Below are 20,546 nucleotides of genomic sequence, written 5' to 3'. Positions count from 1 at the left end.
CAAGGTGCCTAAAGAGGAATGAACCATCCTAAGGCAGAAAGTGAGCAGGTCAAAGCTCCAGTCAGAATGGGACCAGGACTGTGAGTAGACCCTATACTTCAAGCCTGAGCAAAATAAGGGGGGGGTGGTATTTTACTTTCATTCATCTGATTTACCTCTTAAATACAAATGACGACTCGGTAACAGCCACCACCAACTATGTTGTCATAAGAATCCCTCTCATATCCTAGCTGTTGCAGTTCTAGTGTTTCTTCTTCCATTCACCATTCTAGACCCCACATTTGTCTGTGATGCCCCTTACTTTGATTTTCCTTTCCCCTTAGGGGTCTGGAGTGGCAGGCCTATTAAAGGCAATGAGATTTTGTTCTTGTTCAGTCATTTCAGTCATGTCTAACTCTTTGTGACCTCATTTGGGGCTCTCTGGACAAAGATACTGGAGCAGTTTGCCATTTCCTTCTCCAACTCATTTTACAGATGAGGAAACTGAGGTAAATGGAGTTAAGTGACTTGCCCAGGGGCACACAGCTAGTAAGTGTTTGAGGCTGGATTTGAACTCAGAAAGATGAGTCTTCCTCACTCCAAACCCAGAACTCTTTTCATTGTACCACCTAGCTATCCAAGCAATAGGATAGGGGAAAGGGAAAGAAGAATGGTAAAATCCCCAGAGCCACTCTTCTTTTCCACCCCTAAAACCAGAGTCAGGACTAGGTATAGGTGAAGTAAGCAGTCATCTAAGCTAAAACATACAGGCAGGAGTGGGAGGAATGGCACAAGGGAAAATTTTTAATATGGATTTTTATAAATGCACACATTTTAATTATCCAAATGTCTACCTTCTTTGGACAGGTGTTCATGTGGTGATTTTTAAGTGTCCTTCTTCTGTAGGGGGTACTAAAGGATGAATCAGTATAGGACAAAAGACAAAAACAATGAAAAAATCTGTAAAAGGGGTATATAACACTCATTTCTCACCAAAGACAGTAGATCCACTGCTATTTGGCTCTAATGTCTAAGCCCTGAATGTGCTGTGAAAATTAGAAATGATAGAGAGAGACAAAATTGAAGCTAGAACCTGGATTAGACCAAGTATACACAGAGGATGTTAGTGCCAGAGGTAATACTTACAATTGAAAGTAATTAAAGAATATTTCTCAAATATCTAAGAGAACTTAAATATTTTTCCAAATCACATGCGAAGTCACAACAAAGGCTCAAAATCTTCAGTGGATAGTAACACAGGGGATATCGTTTTCAAATATCAAAAGCTGACAATTTTCAAGTCTTTCTGTGAACACACCAATAACTTGTCCAGGTTCAGTTCACTCCCAACATTCCCCTAACCCCAACACTGCCCTTCTATGCAGCATGCCCAACCCATATCCAATATCTTCAATCCTCTCCCTTCATAAAGGTGCCATTTTGTTCCTGTGAGGAAATGCCTGGGAAGCTCCATATGTCTGGGATTTGCCCTAAAATGAAGGCAAAATTTAACTGCAGGACCATGGGTAGACAAAAATATTTGTCAAATACTTTGCAAATATTGAAGTACTATATAAATATTATCCATTGTTGTCAGTTACCTATATAGACACCTATCATTCCGTATAGGAATTAAGTGAAAGGAGACAAATGGAACATAGAAAAGAGTCTATTGGTTTACTGGCACTTGAATCTGGGTTGATTAGCTTTATATCCAAGAAGGAATTCAGACACCATACTGAATCATCTCTGCAGTACCCCCTAGTTCTAGAGTTCTATACTTTTATTGCATGGCCTTTGGGTTGCTGGCTCATTCCTTCATGAGGGTGAAGGTGTAGTAGTAGCCAGCTATGAAACTCTACCTTTGACCACAATAAACTGGAGTCCAATCAATTCATCAAACAAAAATTGCTGAACATTATTGAAGGCTGCCAGCTCCATCCCCTTGCTACTCACTAGATCTGGCCATCACCCTCTGGCTTCTACCCAGTTTTTCTTTCTCCCAACCACATTTGTTTCCTATCACCTTCTCAGAAGGGCAGAAATTGGAGAGGGCAGGAGTATGCTGTTTATTCAACTTGTAGTGACTTCTCAGTGGAGTGGGCAGGGGACCACTATCTGCTCAAGTGGCTCCTTGAACCAGTATAAACAGTAATTTGGCAGCTAAGGACCCTACTCCCTCCAAGACTCAAGAGAGATCCAGAGCAGGCAGAGTGGGGAGGGAGAGATAGAGAGATGATGGACTCATTAAGCACTTCCTATGTGACAAGCATTGTACTAAGCACAGGTGATACAAATACAATCAAGATTAATTCCTCCCCTCAAGAAACTTGCATTCTAATAAGAGAAGACAACACACAAAACAGAAAGTGAAAAAGTTGGAGCAGGAGGAAAAGTGAGGAAACGTTGAGATGGCCAGGAAGTGATGTTGTGACTGATTGCTAGCAAGACAACGCCTATCAGTGTCTGCTGTCCCAGGAGTGGAGTCCATGCCTCCTTTGGGAGTGAAGAGATTGGAAGGAGGGATAAGGATGATGGTGAGGAAGTAAGTTGGGAAATCAAGTAGGGAAGGTTTTCAGAACTACGCAATCTGGATAAAAGCAGTTGGACCAAACTGGGAAGACAATACCCTCAGGTGTACCAGGTTGGGGAACACCTTTGTATGAACCCTTTCAGGTATGAAGGTAGGGCTATCCTTGGCCTCTGTGTATTTCCTCCAGGATGTTTGTTTGGTCTGCTATCTATATTCATGCACAGAATCTCTTTGGTGGGGGGAGGAAGGCCAAACTATGTTTCTCTTGCAACCTCAGTTGTATGGATTCATTTTGTGTCTCCCCATCCTCATTTGCATAATCAAATTGTCAGTCTGGCAATCACTGATGGCTAAGTGGTCAATTTTTCCTTTTATTCAGACTGAAGACATTTAAAAGTGAAATATTTTTACAATGCTTACTCTGGACTTAGCAGTTAATAAAGCAACATTTGAATTACACTGGATTCTCCCTTTAACAATAATGGACCAAAGATGATGCCATATAACCTAATGGAGAACAAAATGTATTTTGTGGAGCAAGAGAGTGGGAGCAAAGGAATTTAAGAAATTACAGACCTTGAACAACTCTGCTTTCGAAAGTAATCAGAAGGCAAAAGTGAGGTCCCATCAACCTGATCAAAGATGAGCTGTTAAAATGGCATTTGAGCTTCTAAATCCAGATTTAGCCCAAACCATGTGGGCTAAGGAGCGCAGAATTGTGTAACTGACTGCAATGCTTCAGTTCAGTATTGAGCAAGATGAATGGCCTATATTAATTGCCTATTAATGTCTAGACCTGCATTTTTCCATCTGTAAAGTCCAGATGGGGCTACGGATAGACCCATCTCACCCACTGTCAGTTTCTATCCCCACCAGACTCTTTTGTTGTTGTTTGTAGGGCAGAGTGGGGTAAAGTGGAGAGGAAATGGGAGCTTTCAAAGTTGTTAGAGCACCAAAATCCTTGGCTTTAGGCTAAATCTAGTTTGATACAATAGTGACCCAGGAGATCTCATAATCTGGATTAGGAAGTAGGATATCAATGATCTAATTGTCTTAAATTTCTTAGTATCTCATTTCTTCCAAGCCCTTCCCATACCCCCCAGATGAGCTTTGAGAAACAAGGTGCCTTTGGATTTAAGAAGTTACCTAGAGCCCCCAGAAAAAGCCATATTTTCTTTTCTTGCTTCTTTGCAGAGGGGAAGGACTCAGCATGTTGAATATTGCATATAATATCAGACTTTTTGGAAATGTTGCCTAGTTATACTGAATTTTTTCCCTTCTTTTTGATTCCTTTTTAAGGTATCGTTCTTGGAGAGGGGGATAAGAAAAAAAGAATGCATTAGGAAATTTATAAAGACAAAATACATCAATCAACTTCAATTTTTTTTAAAGAGAGGTGTCCAATATGTATAAAGATCAGTAGATGAAATCACTTTGTAATATATGTGATTCCCAACCTAAGTTCATAAGTCTAGAGCTGGAGGGGACCTTGGAGGCAATAAAATCCAATCCTCCCATTTTTCAGATGAAGAAACTGATAAAGTAATTTGTCCCAGGTCACACAAGTGGTAGTGGAAGGACTGAGATTAACACTCAGGTCTAATAACAACAGATTCATCATTCTCTCCACTACACCATGCCACCTTTACATACGAATGGTCCCCAGAAATTGCTGATGCAGCTAGGGCCACAGACACCCCCTTTTCCTTTGTGGTTCCACCCATTGATATTTCCCTCTTTCCTTTCTCTGCTTCACTCTTAACAGAATGTTGCCTGGGACAGATCTCACCACTCCAACCCGAAAAGCTAATTTGTGGACCCATAGAATAGTAACTATAAACTCGAAAGCTCAAAAGGACTTTAGAGACCCTCTAGTTTAACCACCTCGTAGTATGGATGAGAAAACTGAAGCCCAGAGTTCAGTTTTGGACATGATAAGTTTAAGATGTCCACGGGACATCTGTTCAAGACGTGTAATAACCAGTAGGAGATGTCAGAATGAGGAGAAGTTAGAGCTGGACGGGTAGATTTGAGAATCATCAGCACAGAGATGATAACTGAGTCTGTGGGAGCTGGTGAGATCACCAAACAAAATTGTATAGAAGGAGAAGAGAAAGGGGCCCAAGACAAAGCCCAAGGCCACAGACTGGACAGGTTAACTACAGAGCCAGGATTAGAAGTCAGCTCTTCTTGACTCCCACTCTGGTGCTCTCTCCATGGTACCATAACCGCCAAAGCAAGGTATGATGGAAAATAACACTAAACTTGGGAATCAAAAGACTTGTATTTGAATCACATCCCTGGTCCTTACTAGATGTAAAACCAAGGGCAAATCATTGAACCTCCTGCAATTTTGGATTCTTCATTTGAAAAGTGGGATGATAATATTTGCACTGCCGTTTCAGTTGTTATAAGGGATGAAAGTGCCTTGTAAACCTCAAAATACTATATAAATGTGGGTTATTTTGAGGAAGACCCAGTCCCTATAGACCCTTTCCCTACTGATATTCCAGTTCTCAGCTTATATCTTGCTGAAGTCCTTTGTCATCAGTATATAGAGCCATTGTCAGTGGCTTAGAGCCTGAGAAATCCCCATTCTCACTGTCAAGTAGATTGGGAGTAAGAGGCAGGAGTCCCCAATGCCACAGCTTTGGGAGGAACTGGGTAGAATTCTGGATGGAATTTCCCAAAGAATTATTTGGCACATTATGTGAAAGGAGGGTGTTATTACACTATTAGCAGGATGCCAGCCTTAAAAAACAAATAGGCTTTGGTGTGTGGGCCTGGCATCTATGACTGTGATGGAATACTATTGTGCTATAAGAAATGATGAGCTCAATGATCTTAGAAAAACAGGGATAGATTTGCATGAAATAATGAAGAGCGAAATGAGCAGATCCAAGAGAACATTGTATTCTGTAACAGCAATATTGTTTTAAGAACTTTGAGCGAATAAGTCATTTTGACTATTGTAAATACCCAGATTAATTACAAAGGATATGTGAAGGAAGATGCTATATGCATCTGGAGAAATAACTGATAGATAGAAGCATGTATAGAATGGTTCATATATATATATATATATATATATATATATATATATATATATATATATATATATATTTATATGTGTGCATATATATGCATGTATGTACACACACATACACATACATACACATTTGTGTTTTATGGTAGCTGTCTCTAGGGTGGGGGAGAGAAGAAAAAAGAGAAATTTACATGATAACTTTATAGCATTTTAAAAGAATAGTCATGGGCAATCATCTTCTTAAAATTATACTATTTTATCGAAATTCTTGTTTTATTCCATAAATTAAAAATAAAATAAAAATGCTGGTAGGCAAAAAATATGTATGACAAAATTGGGTAGGTGGGAAATACCTTCAAAACAACTAATTTACAAACAAATATTTGGAACACAGTCTATTTCTAAATTGGTGGCTTCCTATGCCTCTTTCCTAGTCTCCAGAGTTCCAGAACAATGAAATCTGTTCTGACCGGATCAATCTTCTCGCTGTCTCAAGGCCTCATTCCCATTTCCTTGCTTTGCTCACGTTGGTCCCTTGCCTGTAATGCCTTCCCTTCTCACATCCACTTCAAATCACACCCACTCTTCAAGGCCTGCATCCTCCAGGAAGCTTTCCTTAACTTCTCCACCATTTATAATCCGTGCCACACAGTTTGGCATTGCTTATATGTTGGTTTGTTTATTCTTTTTTTTCCTGTGTGTCTTAGGAAGGGAATATGTCTTCATCATTATGCCCAGAATTTTACAAACAGAATATTGAGGACATCACTGATGCTCAGCAAACACCTACTGACTCTCTGAACCAGCTGTAAATATTGAGGGAAGAATCAATGAGGGCTGGAGTAGGAGCATGGAAGAAAAAAAGTATTTTATTTGAAGTCAGGCAGCCCTGAGTTCAAATTCCCCCTCAGCGGCACTTGCTAGATGTTTGACCATGGTCACTTCACTTTTCTGGGCCATAAACTCTTCATTTGAAAAGAGAGATATTAATATCTATAATATCTACCCTATGGGGTTGTTGTAAGGGTCAAATGAGAACACATAGCATGAATAAATCAATGAAGAAGCAGTTAGTAATAATATAATATGTGCCAAGCACTATGCTAGGTGCTAACAAATAAAAAGATTCCCTGCTCTCCAGGAGCTCACATTGAATCAGGGGATGATGAAATAAATGACAGTTTAGCAAAAGAGCAAACAGAAATACTGGGAAGTCCTCAGGGTGCAGATGGGTAATAATGCCCAGGCATCCTTAGGCTATGTAAGTAGATCAGATAAGAGTGCCTGAGCAGTGCCGGGTACGAGCGTAGGGCAGGTAGTAAGGCTCAGTGTCCCTCCATCTCATTGGAAGGAAGTGAGTGCCTTCTCATCCAAGCTGCATTCACAGTCAAGCACCCTGGACCCAGGAGGGAAGGCACCCCCAGTGGTAGCAAGCCTTGCAACCTTCCCAGCAAAGGGTGTGAAAGAGGAAGGTGAGGTGAGAAGGACTCCCCTGATGGGTCTGGAGTCTAAGTCCCCACGTCTCATGTTTATTACCTCTATGATCTTGGACAGGTTCCTTAACCTCCTTAGTCCTCAGTTCTCTCATTTATTAAATGTAGAGATTTGAATAAATGACCACTGAGGTCCCTTTCACCTGGAGAAAGGATGGTCTTAGGGGTTGGCAGGTGATGGAATCTATTTCCCAAACAAGTAATTATCTGAGTCACCTTCAAGAAAGGGAACAGTCCTTCATGGGCTCCCATTTGTTGGGCTGATTTGGGGCTAAAGGAGAGTGGGGTAAAAAGCTAAATAGGCCATCAGTGAGTCCAATGGGATCCTGCAAAAGAGTGTCCTTTGGGGCCTGATCTATGGATACTCCTCGGATGTGCTGGGAATGCACATTTCCTTTTTCAGCAGAATTGTGTTTTACCTGCTGGCAAAGAGCAACAATTCACTTGTAGCACAGGGAGAAAGCTGCCAAAAATCAAAAGAAACCAGCAATCACAAACCTATAACCTATGCCTGCTTCCCCATCCCCTAGACAGAAAGCCCAGAAAGAGAGCACTCTAAATTCTGCTCGGCAGTTTTCTAGGAGAAGATGATTCTGTTGTAAATTATTGAACGTTTCATTTAAGCTTCATAAATAAGAAAACTCAGACGAAAATGTTATATGTAAGATCAGTTTGGTAACATATAATTCCTATCTCCCTTGCTGTCTTTGTCACCCTTCATCTCTGTCTCACAATTCCTTCTTTATTATAGGCAATTGAAGGTCTCAATCAGTTGCCTGAGAGAACTAGTTTATGTCTCAAAGGTAATCTAATTTCTGCAGCCAAGGGGCTTGTCTAGCATATAGACAAGAGACAATTGTACTTCATGTGTGCATGCTAGGGCACTAGACTTATTTGATGCAAAAAAGGGAACTCTACCCAAACCAAGAGATGTGGACTTCACTGACACCCAGACACCATAAATCATAGGTCTGAGCAGGCACGCAACGATTCTTCAATGAACCAAAACCAAAGGGAAGACTGGCATATGCACCACGTACACACCAATGCATTTGATACGCATCTTCAGCTGGTAATTTTGCAATGGGTGCTCAACACCCCTGCATACCAATGAATGGCCATAATGGAAGCATTATGATGTTGGAGAAACCACTGAATTGAAAGACCCAAGTTCTAAGCCCAGCTTAGTGTGTGTATATGAGTGTATGTGTGTGTGTGTGTGTGTATGTGTGTGTGTGTGTGTGTGTGTGTGTGAGAGAGAGAGAGAGAATAAGAGAGGAGGGAGAGGGAGGGAGAGGGAGAGAGGGAGAGAGATAAAGAGAGAGAGAGAGAGAGAGAGAGAGAGAGAGAGAGAGAGAGAGAAAGGAGGGAGAGGGAGGGAAAGGGAGAGAGAAAGGAGGGAGAGGGAGGGAAAGGGAGAGAGAGAGAGAGAGAGAGAGAGAGAGAGAGAGAGAGAGAGAGAGAGAGAGAATGGAGACAGACAGAGAATCTTGAGTATGTCATTTGATCTCTCTATGCCTCAGTTATCTTCTCCGTAAAATGGGTATAATACTAGCCTCCCCATCTACTTCACAACATGGCTTCCTACCAAACAAGAGAGTACATTACAAAATGGTTATCACATGTGTTTCAAGGAAATAATTCTCCTGGAAGTTTCCCTGTTGTCAGTTTACATCGAAGGTCTCAGGCTAAACTGCCTTACCCAGCTTTCAAGGGAGTTTGCTTTAAAGATTCAACTTTGATCCCACACCTAGACTTCTTCATCTTGAACCCACTCCATTTCTCAAATCTATTCACAGGTCAAGCGAGTGATCCCTTTCTCCAGTTTGACCCTCTTCCACATGCCAGTGAAGGATTAGAGGACAACAGGAAGTCCCTTCCCCCCCAAAAAAAATTACCAGTTATGACAGATTATAGATAAGTTGGGTATTCCTCACTTCACCTTTAGGTGACCAACACTGTTGCAGAGGTCCCTAGGTAACATCTAATATCCTTCCTGAGTGTATTTCTAAAATAAGTAAAATAAGATGATTCGTGAATTGTAACCAAAAAAAGGAGGGGGAGTTCAGGATGGAGAAAGGAAAAGTCCTATTAACTCCTACATAAACAGGCATATGCAAAAACAGACCAATTCATTTCAATCAAATTCAGCAAATATTCATCAAGGGCCTATTGTGTGTCAGGCACTGTGCTAGTCCTTTGGGATAAAAAGACCAAAAATGAAACAGTCCCTGTCCTCAAAGTGGGGAAAGGTAGACCATGTACGTAAGTAAATGAATACAAACTGTAGGCCAAGTATTTCCAAAAGGGGGAAATGCCAATAAACTCAGAGGATCAGGGAAGGGCTAAGTGTAAGAGGTAGTCATGAGATTTTCCTTGAAGGAAGGAACCTAGCAATTCTGCGAAACAGAGTGAGAACAGAGGGCATTCCAGACATGAGGGACCACGTGTATAAAGGCAAAGAGGTAAGGTGTAGGATGTCATTAAAGAGAACAGTTAGCAGGCTGTTTTTCTAGAACAGAGAATGCATGAAGGTGAGGGATTTGAAATAAAACAGGGAACATAGGTGGGAGTCAGACTGTCAAGGGCATTTAATGATAGACTGAGATGTTTCCTATTGGGAATAGGTAACCATTGAAGAGCTTTGAGTTGGAAAGTGACATGTTCATACCAAAATTTTAGGACTATCAATTTGCCAGCTGCTTGGAAGATGGATTAGAAAGGGGAGATCCTGAAAAAAGACAGATTGATTAGAAAGCTATTGCAACAGTTCTGGGGAGAGATGATGAGGTCCAAGCTAGGATACAGATTGTGTGAGTGAAGGGGAGAGATATTGTGCAGGACTTACAAGATTTGACAACTGAATAACTAGGGAAGATTATAAGAGAAAGAAGAGCTAAGGATGACTAGAAGATGTGAAACTAGGTGACTGGAAGGGCAAAGGATCATGGGAGCATAGCTATAGAGCAGGAAGGACCTTGGCATCTACTGCGTCCAACCTTCTCATTTTATGGATGGGGAACTTGAAGCCCAGAGAGGCTAGGTGTCTTGCCCAATAACACAGGTGGTATTCATCAGAGGTGGGATTTTTCAACTCTGGAGGCAATACTCTTTCCACTGCACTGAGAATGATGGTACTATCAATAAATATAGGAAGGGCTGGAGATATGGGCTTGGGGATGAGGGACTGGGGAAATACAATGAATTCCACATTTTAAACATGTTGAGTTTGAGATGCCTACAGAAATTCCAGAAAGAAAACGGGAATAAAAAAACTGCAGTTCAGGAAAGATGAAGACTGTATATGTGGATTTGGGAATCGACTGCCTAGAGGTGATAGCTGAGTCCACAGCTGCTGATGAGATCACCAAGGGAGAAAGTATAGATGGTAAGAAGGGAAGATAGAGCCCTAGATGCCCAGCCTTCTCAAGAGATGTACCTTCTCTTCCTGTGTCTGGTGATAGATCTCGTGCCAGGAACAGAATATGGTGTTGGGATATCAGCGATCATGGGCAGTCAACAGAGTGTACCGGCCACCATGAACGCCAGAACCGGTAAGTTAGGAGAACCACAAAGGTATCGCCACCAGGGAATCAATTTGTATAGATGGCTAGATGAGTACTGATGCCAGCTCATGTGACCATAAGCACAATGCAAGAATCAGCTGAAGCTGACTTGACTGCTTCCAATGGCATGCGAAGGTTTGTCTTATAGGAGAGTCAGTCAGAAACCAACACCCCCAAATATCCATTTCCACTTTCGGTTACTAACATCTGGGTTGGGTATGGGAAGGGGCGTTGTGACAGAGAAGGAATAACCCAATGACGTATTTGAATGTGTTTATCATATGAAGTGATGTTAAGGTCCATCAGCCAGGGTGAAGTCCCAACCCTGTTCCTCAAATATCTGGTCTCTGTTAGCCAGGTTCTAAAGGAGTTATTCAATCCAACGAGATTTTGCAAAGCACCACTTATGTGCCAGGCATTGTGGTAGATACTGGTGATACAAAAACAAAAATGGGATAGCCCCTGCCTTCAAGGAACTTAGACCAGTCACAAATAAAAACAAAAGAGAGAGGAGAGAGATTCGAACAGGCACAGGTGCACAATGAAACCCATCTTGTATTGGAGCTATGCTTCTCCCATCATGCTAAGTTTCAGTCTCGTGAACCTGATGGTGAGCTGATCCTGCCAGTTTCCTGAATTCCTATCAGTGGAACAGGTTCTGGAATCATCACTGAGGTTCAGGTCCAGACCAAGACAACCTGAAAGAATTACATAATCCAAACTGCAAAGAGAAGTCTCATCCTATGTCTAGACACTTCTTCCAGAGACCAGGCTAATCCAGGGCCACCCCAGAGACTCAGATATACACATCCAGATTAGGGATAGGGCTCCTAGATCACCCTCTGTCCCCCCTTTGGTCTATGAAAGCCCTCCCATATGAGATGAATTCAGAACTACTCTAGATGACCCAGGGGTCCTCTGGCCCAGGATACCTGAACCTGCTTCAGTCCAATCCTGTATCCCTGTGGCTTCCCTAGGCTCCAAGTGACTGGAATTGGGATGGGGCTGAGGAATGTAGGTGGCCAGAGTGAATTCACTCAAATAGTCGCATTGCTACTTGATGTTAGCACCATTGTATGTTAGGCAGCTTACTCAGAGACAGAGACAGATAGGAAGATAGAGACAGAAAGAAAATGAATGGGAACAGGGAGGATTCATCACGTTCTAAAAAAGACTGAGAATCTGTAAGCAGCCTCCTCCCAGGGGTGGATATATTCCAGGGGTGTCTGAGCTAATAATACCTTTCAGCTGATTGTCCATCTGTTTGCAAGCAGCTGGCCATCTTTCAAAATGCAAGGTGCTAACAAAGTGTGAGATCATTGTCAGCAGTGACAGGCTAATCCTGGTGGCTGGCAGCCCTATCTGATTACCTCGAGCCCCCAGGGGTGCCTAGGCTAAATCCAGGCCCTGCTCAGAGCTGGGCTATGCTCCTTACGGCTGCTATTCCATAAGCTGTTTCTGCCGAGTCTGATGAAGATCCCACCTTTTGCCCACAGATCTGGACAGTCCCCGTGACCTCATGGTGACAGCCTCCTCCGAGACTTCCATCTCCCTCATCTGGACCAAGGCCAGTGGTCCCATTGATCACTACAGAATCACCTTCACACCTGCATCTGGAATGTCCTCAGAGATCACTGTGCCCAAAGACAGAACCTCATATACACTTACAGACCTGGAGCCTGGTACTGAATACATCATATCAGTTACTGCAGAGAGAGGCAGACAGCAAAGTTTGGAATCCACAGTGGATGCCTTCACAGGTACTGAGACTGCAGAGACACCTAACTCAGCTCAGTTTTGACTGCTAGTGATTTGGCACTGATCCCATCCCAGAGGTGTGAGAATCACAGGTCTTAGGGCTGGGAGGGAGAGGGAGAGCTCCAGCCCCTGCCTACATACTTCTACCATGCCAAGAAGCAAAACATCTCTCCTGTTTTTAAAGTTCATCATGCTTTTCCAGTTCAAATAGACAACATATATTCTAATACTTACTTCAAGGAAGAAAGAGGAGAATGAGAAAGGGAAGGGGAGATAAATAGGAAAATAGAAATGGAGAAGGAGAGGAAAAGGGAAAAGGTGGGGAGAGGGAGAGACAGAGACAGAGAGACAGAGACAGAGACAGAGAGACAGAGACAGAGAGAAAGAGGGGCTCACAGGTAAAATTGAGTCTTTTGAAGGTAGTTTACATGAAAGAGAAAAGTAGGTGAAGGGAAAGGGAGGAGAAAGAGGAGAAGGGGAAGAGAAAAGGAAGAAATAGGAAAGGGAAAAGAGGTAGAAAGTTGGAAAAGGAGAGGAGAAGAAAATGGGAAAGAGAGAAGAGGGAAAAGGAGGAAAGGGGGAGAAGGAGAGAATGCCAGAACACAGCATAAGAATAGAAAAGCAGCAAGAAAAGTTAGTACTAGGAAAAGTATCAGCCTAAAGAGGCTGGCTTTGTTTCAATCCTTTCTAATAGCCTTTCATGTCTTCCCAAGTAATCAGCCATCCTCTAGTATACTACACTGGCCTAAAGCAAGGGGATTCACAGAAAAGGAAACCTTCACAGTCTTCTCCCAGTCCTATCTGGGTACTTCCCTTGACTAAAAACACCTTGCCCTAGATCAGCATTGGGGGTAGCCAATGCTAAAAATTATAGATCCCAGAGGAATAAAATCAGACCCTGGCATCATTCCTGCCTGTGAGCCTATGCCCATTCCTCTGTGGGGAATAGAAATCATGAGGAATACGTGTGGAAGCCAGTAAACTCTTAGTCCTTATTCGTAAGGCTTTTCTAGAATTCTAGAACACTTTAGTCAATAGGCAAAAGGCTGTGGAACATCTGCTGTGTTGTTGGTGCCTAAAACATCAACGTTCCTTTTGGTTTATAGGTTTCCGACCCATCACCCATCTGCACTTCTCTCATGTCACTTCCTCCAGTGTAAACATCACCTGGAGTGACCCATCCCCTCCAGCTGACAGGCTCCTCCTGAACTACAATCCCCGAGATAAGGAGGAAGAGGCTTTGGAAGTTTCATTGGATGCTACCAAAAGGCATGCCATTCTGATGGGTCTGCAACCAGCCACCGAGTATATTGTGAACCTGGTGGCTGTTCACGGGATGGTGACCTCTGAGCCAATTGTGGGCTCCATCACCACAGGTAAAATCAAGAGAGGGAAGGGGGAGGAGAAGAGTAGAAGTAAAAAACAAAAAAAAAAAATTAGGGAAGTGGATCTGCTCTGGGCTTATGCTTTGAAATCTCTCCACAGTCATTAGTCAATCTTCTCAAACTAGACCAAAGATGGCAGCAAAAGGGCTACCACAACCAAACAAGCAAGCATCTGTTAAGCACCAATCACTGTGCTAGATGCTAAGGAGGCAAATGCAAAAATGTCCCTACCTTGAAGGAGCTTCCATTCTTCTAAACATCAGCAGAGTATAGTCTTTTGTAGAAGCAACAAAACACTGCCTATCTTGCTCCCAATCCAAAGATTTCTCTTCTGTGAACCTTAAAGTTTCCATAGTCTAGTGTCATATCTTGTTAAAGTTAACCTACCAGCTTCCTCTTTATCTCCTTGGCCACTATCCCAAGCCAACTTGACTTCATGCAATTTGGCTGCCTCCCACAGAGTACATTCCCTGTCATGTTATTTACTACCTATGTGACCTTGACCAAATCATGGAGCATGTCTGGGCCTCAGTTTCCTCATCTGTAAGATAAGGAGGCTAGAAGAACTCCAAGTCCTCTTTAGACTCTAACATCTATGATCTCATGATCTGGTGTACAGCTTTCAATCACATCTTCAGTCTTAGGTAAGGCTCCCCTTGAGAGATCCTTTTTAGATCAGGGGTGGTGTATCAACAATCCCACTAGCAGCTGCTGTAGGGGTGAAAAACCAACACAAGTCCAGCAACAAGAACGCTGCCAGCATAGGTTTTTTTCATCTGCTTTTCTAAAGAAAGCAATGTTGAGGGGTTAGTTAACAATCTTATTTTAATCTGGCATACAAATACCATTCACTTAGTTCAGGGGAAAAAGCCAGCACCCTGAACCTCAGAGCAAAATATAAACAAATTACAAACATCGACAGACAGACCAAATAAAATTCATAGTTACCAACATCTAAGTTCAGCCCAAGAGCTTATAACAAGGGCTGGCCCAAAGTCATGCTCGGCACCACAGCTGTGGGTAAGAGCTCCGAAAAATAGAAAGCCAACCCCTGGTTTTATATCTTTTTCAGGGTCTAGGGTGAGTCACACATGTGACTCACCCATGTGACCTAAAATCATCACAAAGAGGTGACTTAAACCCATGTGGTCTAAAAGCCTCTGATGTCCCAAATGTGCCACTCAAACCCATGTAAACTAGGCCTTCGCCTGAGGCAAGAAGGTCACCAAGGACTCCCAATCTAATCAAGGAAACAAAGGCCAAATTCTTCAAGGGCACTTGGTTGAACTGAGTGCTAAGAGCCCATTTTGATTGCCAACACAGGTGGGAAACCTGTAGCCTCAAGGCCACATGTGGCCCTCCAGGTCTTCAAATGCAGCCCTTTGACTGAATCCAAACTTCACAGAACAAATCTCCTTAATAAAAGGATTTGTTCTGTAAAACTTGGACTCAGTCAAAAGGCCACACCCAAGGACCTAGAAGGCCACATGTGGCCTCAAGACCACAGGTTCCCCACCCCTGCTTTAGACCAATGTCTGCCTGTGATGACAGAGATGGCATTCATGTGGTTGAGCCCTTGTCCATGCTACCACTCACATGTTTTCCCCTGTTAGAATGTGAACTCTTTCAGAACAGGGAGGCTTGCTTCTATTTCCAGTTAGTATAGTTCTTTGAACATTGTAAGCTCTTGATAAATATTTCTTTTTTTATTGATTCATTCATTCATACCACAAACATCATTGGCTCCTAGACTGGACAGGAAAGGAAAGGGACTTGGTGGTGTTGGTGGTGGTGGTTGTTCTTGTTTTTCAAAACCTGTGCCTTTTTTTCCCCTCTCACCCTGACCCTCTAGGGATCGATCCTCCTAAAGATATAGTAATAAGTAATGTGACCAAGGACTCTGTAACTGTCTCCTGGAGCCCTCCCATCGCATCTTTTGACTACTATCGAGTATCCTATCGACCCACACAAGGTAATCCTATGGTGACTAATTTATTCAGCGAGAATTAATATATGGCCCAGGAGAAAGAATGCTGGCATACCCAGGTTCAAATGTTGACTCTGCTATTTATTTCATATGTGACCTTGGGCCAGGTCAAAAGTCTCTGAGCCTCACCTTCCCCATCTGTAAATAAAAGGTTTGGACTAGGTGACTTCTAAGGTCTCTCTCAGCTCTAATTCTATGACCTTCAACTCAAATGGTCTTTGGAGTTGAGGAAGCATCTTTATAGAAGAGTAATTACAAACCAGAGGGCAACAGATTCATCCCTGCCTGTTTTATTTTTCCTTTCCATAGTAATTTTTCTGATGTTCCATTATATTAAATAGTTTGATGATTTAATTCAATGCAATTCAAGTAGAAAAATCAGTGGGATCCCATTAAAATCTTGCCTACTTCCCACCCTACTTCTGGAACTAAATGTAATGTAGTTCATTAAAATCTTGGGGGAAAAAAGTTGTTAACCAACAGTGCTGACTAATCCCTATTGTGTGACATTGAGAAGTGATTTGCCCTGCTAAGAGGAGATACCATGGACCAGGATTCAAACTTTAGGCAGGAAGCTGGACTAGGTGACTTCAGCTGCCTCATCTTTATAATAGAGCCCAGGGTGGGCATTTGGGGGGTGATAGAAGACCTCAAAAATCCATTTCAAAAATTCTCTGGTTCTTTGATTTTACAGTTTCTCACAAGTCTGAGATTCATGATTCTATGGAAGTTAAGGTGGGGGAGTAAAGTCTAGAACTAGAACCCCAAGGGATGTCTTCAGAAATAGCAGAGGTGTCTTTATACTAGAACAATTGGTGTGGTACCCATCTAGCCTCTGCCACATGGGACAAGCTATAAATCAAAGGAAGTTGGCATTGAGCTCTGCACATTCATAATGTTCAGCTCTTGCCAAAGTCTGGTTCATGATGAAATACAGTGAATAATCATACCCATGATGGGGGAAAATGGAGAGTTTGCCAGAACATCCCCTCCCATGAAATGCCAGGATAATTTTTGCAACTCTACCTTTAGATACTGACCTGGTACACAGGAGGAGATGAGAAGGTGGTTTGGAAATCACCATCTCACAGACAAACCAACTAGCATCTTCGTTTTTTTTAACATCTTAAGTTGGAAGAACCTTGGATCTCACTAACTCCTTGGTCCCTAACTTCATTACACCCAAAAGGGCATTTGGATCTCCCATTCACGCTAGACATTAGGCTTCCGGGAAACATGGAAGTCACTGCTGAAATCTGACAGTGAGTTTTCATTCTTCATAGTGGGGAGACTAGACAGCTCAGTGGTGCCCAACACAGTCAACGAATTCACCGTCACCAACCTGTATCCAGCCACGGAATATGAAATCAGCCTGAACAGTGTTCGAGGCCGAGAGGAGAGTGAGCGCATCTGCACGCTTGTGCATACGGGTAAGATGTCTCTCACCATGGGCACTGGCCCCACACGTTGATCTTCCCTTCCAACGGCATTCTACATGCAGCAATAGAATGGAATGAAAAAGAATGTTGGATTAAGATTGAGGCGATCTGGGTTCTAGTCCTAGCTCCACCATGAAACTTGGGTGAGGGGAGGTGATTTAATCTGTCTGCAACCTCAGTTTCCTCGTCCATGAAATGGGATAATAGTATCTGCTAGACATAGGTATTGTAAAGCTTAAACAAGATCACATATACTAAAGCACTTTAGAAACTGTAAAGCCTTCTATGGCTATAATCTATTAACAGATTAAGCCTCCACTGCTCTGGACCCAGGTGTCTACTTCCTCAGCTATGCCCTAGCCCCTGAGTTCCCCCAGTAACAGAAAGCAGGAAAGGCAAGAAGTAAAATCCTTTGTCCCTGGGGCAGCTAGTGAGTAGAGCCCTGGCCCTGAAGTTCAAATCCGACCACAGACACTTGATACATGTACTAGCTGTGTGACCTTGGGCAAGTCACTTAACCCCAATTGCCCTGCCAAAAACAAACAAAAAACAAAACAAAACAAAAAATCCTTTGTCCTTAGAACACAGGACCCTGGGTCAGCAGTGTAGAGACAGGAGTGCACTAGCGCCAGCTTATACTGGCTTGCAGGAGCCAGTTGTTAAATTTTCAGTATGAGCATTTATACCTCAGAAATAAGCAAATGCTGCAAATCATGTCTTATCTTTTATGGTTATCCTGACTTAAGAAAATGATGGAGAAGATGTTAATGATGTTGATTGAACTTAAAAATGTGTCAGCATACTTTTTCTTTTTCAAAGAACCAGTTGTTAAACACTGAGCAGCACACTGAGTAATGCTAGGCGATTCATAATTTCTTTAAAAATGCGCATGTCCCTCTGTAAAATCACAGTACCAGTCATTCACTGCCTCAAAGGTCCTGGAATTAATTTTTAAAAATAAGTTACATTGATGACATAGCAGAAATCGGGCTGGATCTGGAGTTAAGAACACCTGGGTTCAAATCTTGCCTCAGGTATTTACTGCATGGCCCTGGGAAATCCACTCTCTGGGGCCCATTTTCCTCATTTATAAAATGAGAGGCCTGGGTGTGGTATCTTCTAAGATCCCTCGCGGTCTCTAAGTCAATGATCGGCTGTCTTTTGCCTTCACTTTGAAGTCTTGTCGCTAGGTTGACTTCTCTTTTGTGACAAAGGAAAACAATTAAGCCAAAAACATTCAACACAGAAACCCTGTCTGATGCGGTCTATAGTATTCAGTCCTATTAGACCCCCCCTCCCCCTCAAATCTCTGCCTAAAGGCAAGAGATATGTTTCATTATCTCTTCTTTAACACCTTCACTGATTTTCCCATTACTTGGGAGTTAAAAGTGTCAAGAATTTCAGAGGGCATTTATGCCAAGTCTTAGCTTCTGATGCGGAAAGTGCTCCCTTACAAAGCATGAAGCATATGGAACCTTTCTAAGCTTCACTGAGGGAAGGAAGTTGCTGTATAAACACTGAATCATCCCCAGACAGGTGAGAATCCATCCTATATTTAAAGCACTCCAGAGGAGGAAATTCCACAGTCTCCCTTGGCAACTCACTCCAGTACTAACCGTCTGTGTTGGGAAAGCCCCCTAAAAACTGTGACCTACATCCCTCGGAGGGTAGCTGCGTTTTTCTCGTTCACATACGGTGTAGTGGGAAGAGCATGAGACTTGGAATTCGGAGAGATCCGAGTTCAAATCCTGTCTTGGATGCCTATTAGTTGATTTCCAGTCATTTAATTTTTCTGGACCTGTTTTCTCTACAGTAAAATGAGGAGGTTGGACCAGATAACCTTTAGGGTGCTTTCCAACTCTGTTATTTGCAGAACATACAGCTAAGTCCCCCTTAGTGCAAATAACCTCATACAATTCAATTTAATGCTGCATACTTCCATTATATTTGAACCAATTAACATATTTTACATAATTATAACTTCAAATAGCACTGATTTGAATACGTGGATCACTTCAGAGGATTTATTGTTCGCACTAATTATTTGCTTGACAGGATCTTGCAGAGGATAAAAAAATAATGTATGCGAAGTGCTTTGCAATCCTAAAAAAGCTACATAAACATCAGTTGCTGTTACTGTTATTATTCGGGGAGATGAAAAGCAGCTAGTCTGTCTACTTTTTTAAAAAAAAATTCTCACTTGAAGGGCAAGACTCATAGTTTCCTCTTCAGCCTTCGCCCAGCTAGTCCACCTCGTTAGCCCTCCCTGTCTGGTCCCTCAGTAAGCACACCCTGATTCACAGAGAATTAAGTCATCCTGGCCCAGAGTGGGGCGACGTCGTCCAATGGAAATAACCCTGGGGGTAGTCAGAAATCCTGAGTTCGAATCTTAATCATACTACTACTACCATTAATAATGGCCATTATAGTTCGCATTTATAATATGTATTAAGATTTACAAAACACTTTTAAATATATTATCTCATTTAATCCTCACAACAAGCGTGAAAGGTTAAGTGCTACTATTATCTCCATGTTACAGATGAAGACACTGAGGCTTACAGAGATGAAGAGACTTACCCAGGGTCACACATCTAGTAAGTGTTTGAGGGAGGTTTTGAACACGTCTTTCTCGCTCTAGGTCCAACACTCTATCTACAACACCACGAGCTAGCTGTCTTCACATTAATGCTAACATTTACATAGCACTTTAATCATTTAATTTTTAAATTTAATTTTTAAATTAATAAATAATATTTCGTTGAACAAATAATTAGATAATTATTAATTATCTAAATTATATTATTATATAATTATAAGTATTATAATTACTATATTATATTATATCATAATACATATAGTATATACAACATATAATTATATATAATATGAATATAATTATATATTTATATAAATATACTTATGTAAATATAATTATATAATGTATTATTATATAATTATATTATCTAAATTAATTATCTAAATATAAATTATCTAAAAGTTAGTTAGATAAATTAAATTTAAACATTTGCAAAGCACTTTAGCTGTTACCTGTTTTGGTCCTCAAGACCACCCTGGAAAACAGGTACTAATCCTAGTCTACAGATGAGGAAACTGAGGCTCACGGTGATTAAGTGACTGACTTGCCCAGGGTCACACAGCTAATGAGTATCCGAAGCAGTATTTGAACTTAGATCTTCCAGGGTCCGGGTCCTATGCTCTATCCACCAAACAACATTGCTTCTCCTAACTTGCTAGTTGTGTTAACTTGGACAGGTCAGTCACACCGAATCTCTATTTCCTCCTCAGGTAAGACAGCATAATTCTGACACTACTCACCTCACAGGATTGTTGTGAGGA

The 20,546-nt window shown here is 41.9% G+C and overlaps 1 protein-coding gene across 1 annotated transcript in view; it reads left to right on the top strand.

Annotated features, from left to right (window-relative positions):
- The window catches only part of TNR (tenascin R), a 107,991-nt gene that overhangs the window by 43,068 nt on the left and 44,377 nt on the right, over positions 1 to 20,546 (top strand). Inside the window, 5 exon segments of the mRNA XM_036757525.1 lie at positions 10,516 to 10,605; positions 12,114 to 12,377; positions 13,482 to 13,751; positions 15,613 to 15,732; positions 17,031 to 17,177. Of these exon segments, the coding sequence (XP_036613420.1) occupies positions 10,516 to 10,605; positions 12,114 to 12,377; positions 13,482 to 13,751; positions 15,613 to 15,732; positions 17,031 to 17,177 (891 nt within the window).

This window comes from Trichosurus vulpecula, chromosome 4, assembly GCF_011100635.1.
Source record: "Trichosurus vulpecula isolate mTriVul1 chromosome 4, mTriVul1.pri, whole genome shotgun sequence".
Taxonomy (NCBI): Eukaryota; Metazoa; Chordata; class Mammalia; order Diprotodontia; family Phalangeridae; genus Trichosurus; species Trichosurus vulpecula.
This window is presented reverse-complemented; position numbering and strand designations above follow the sequence as displayed.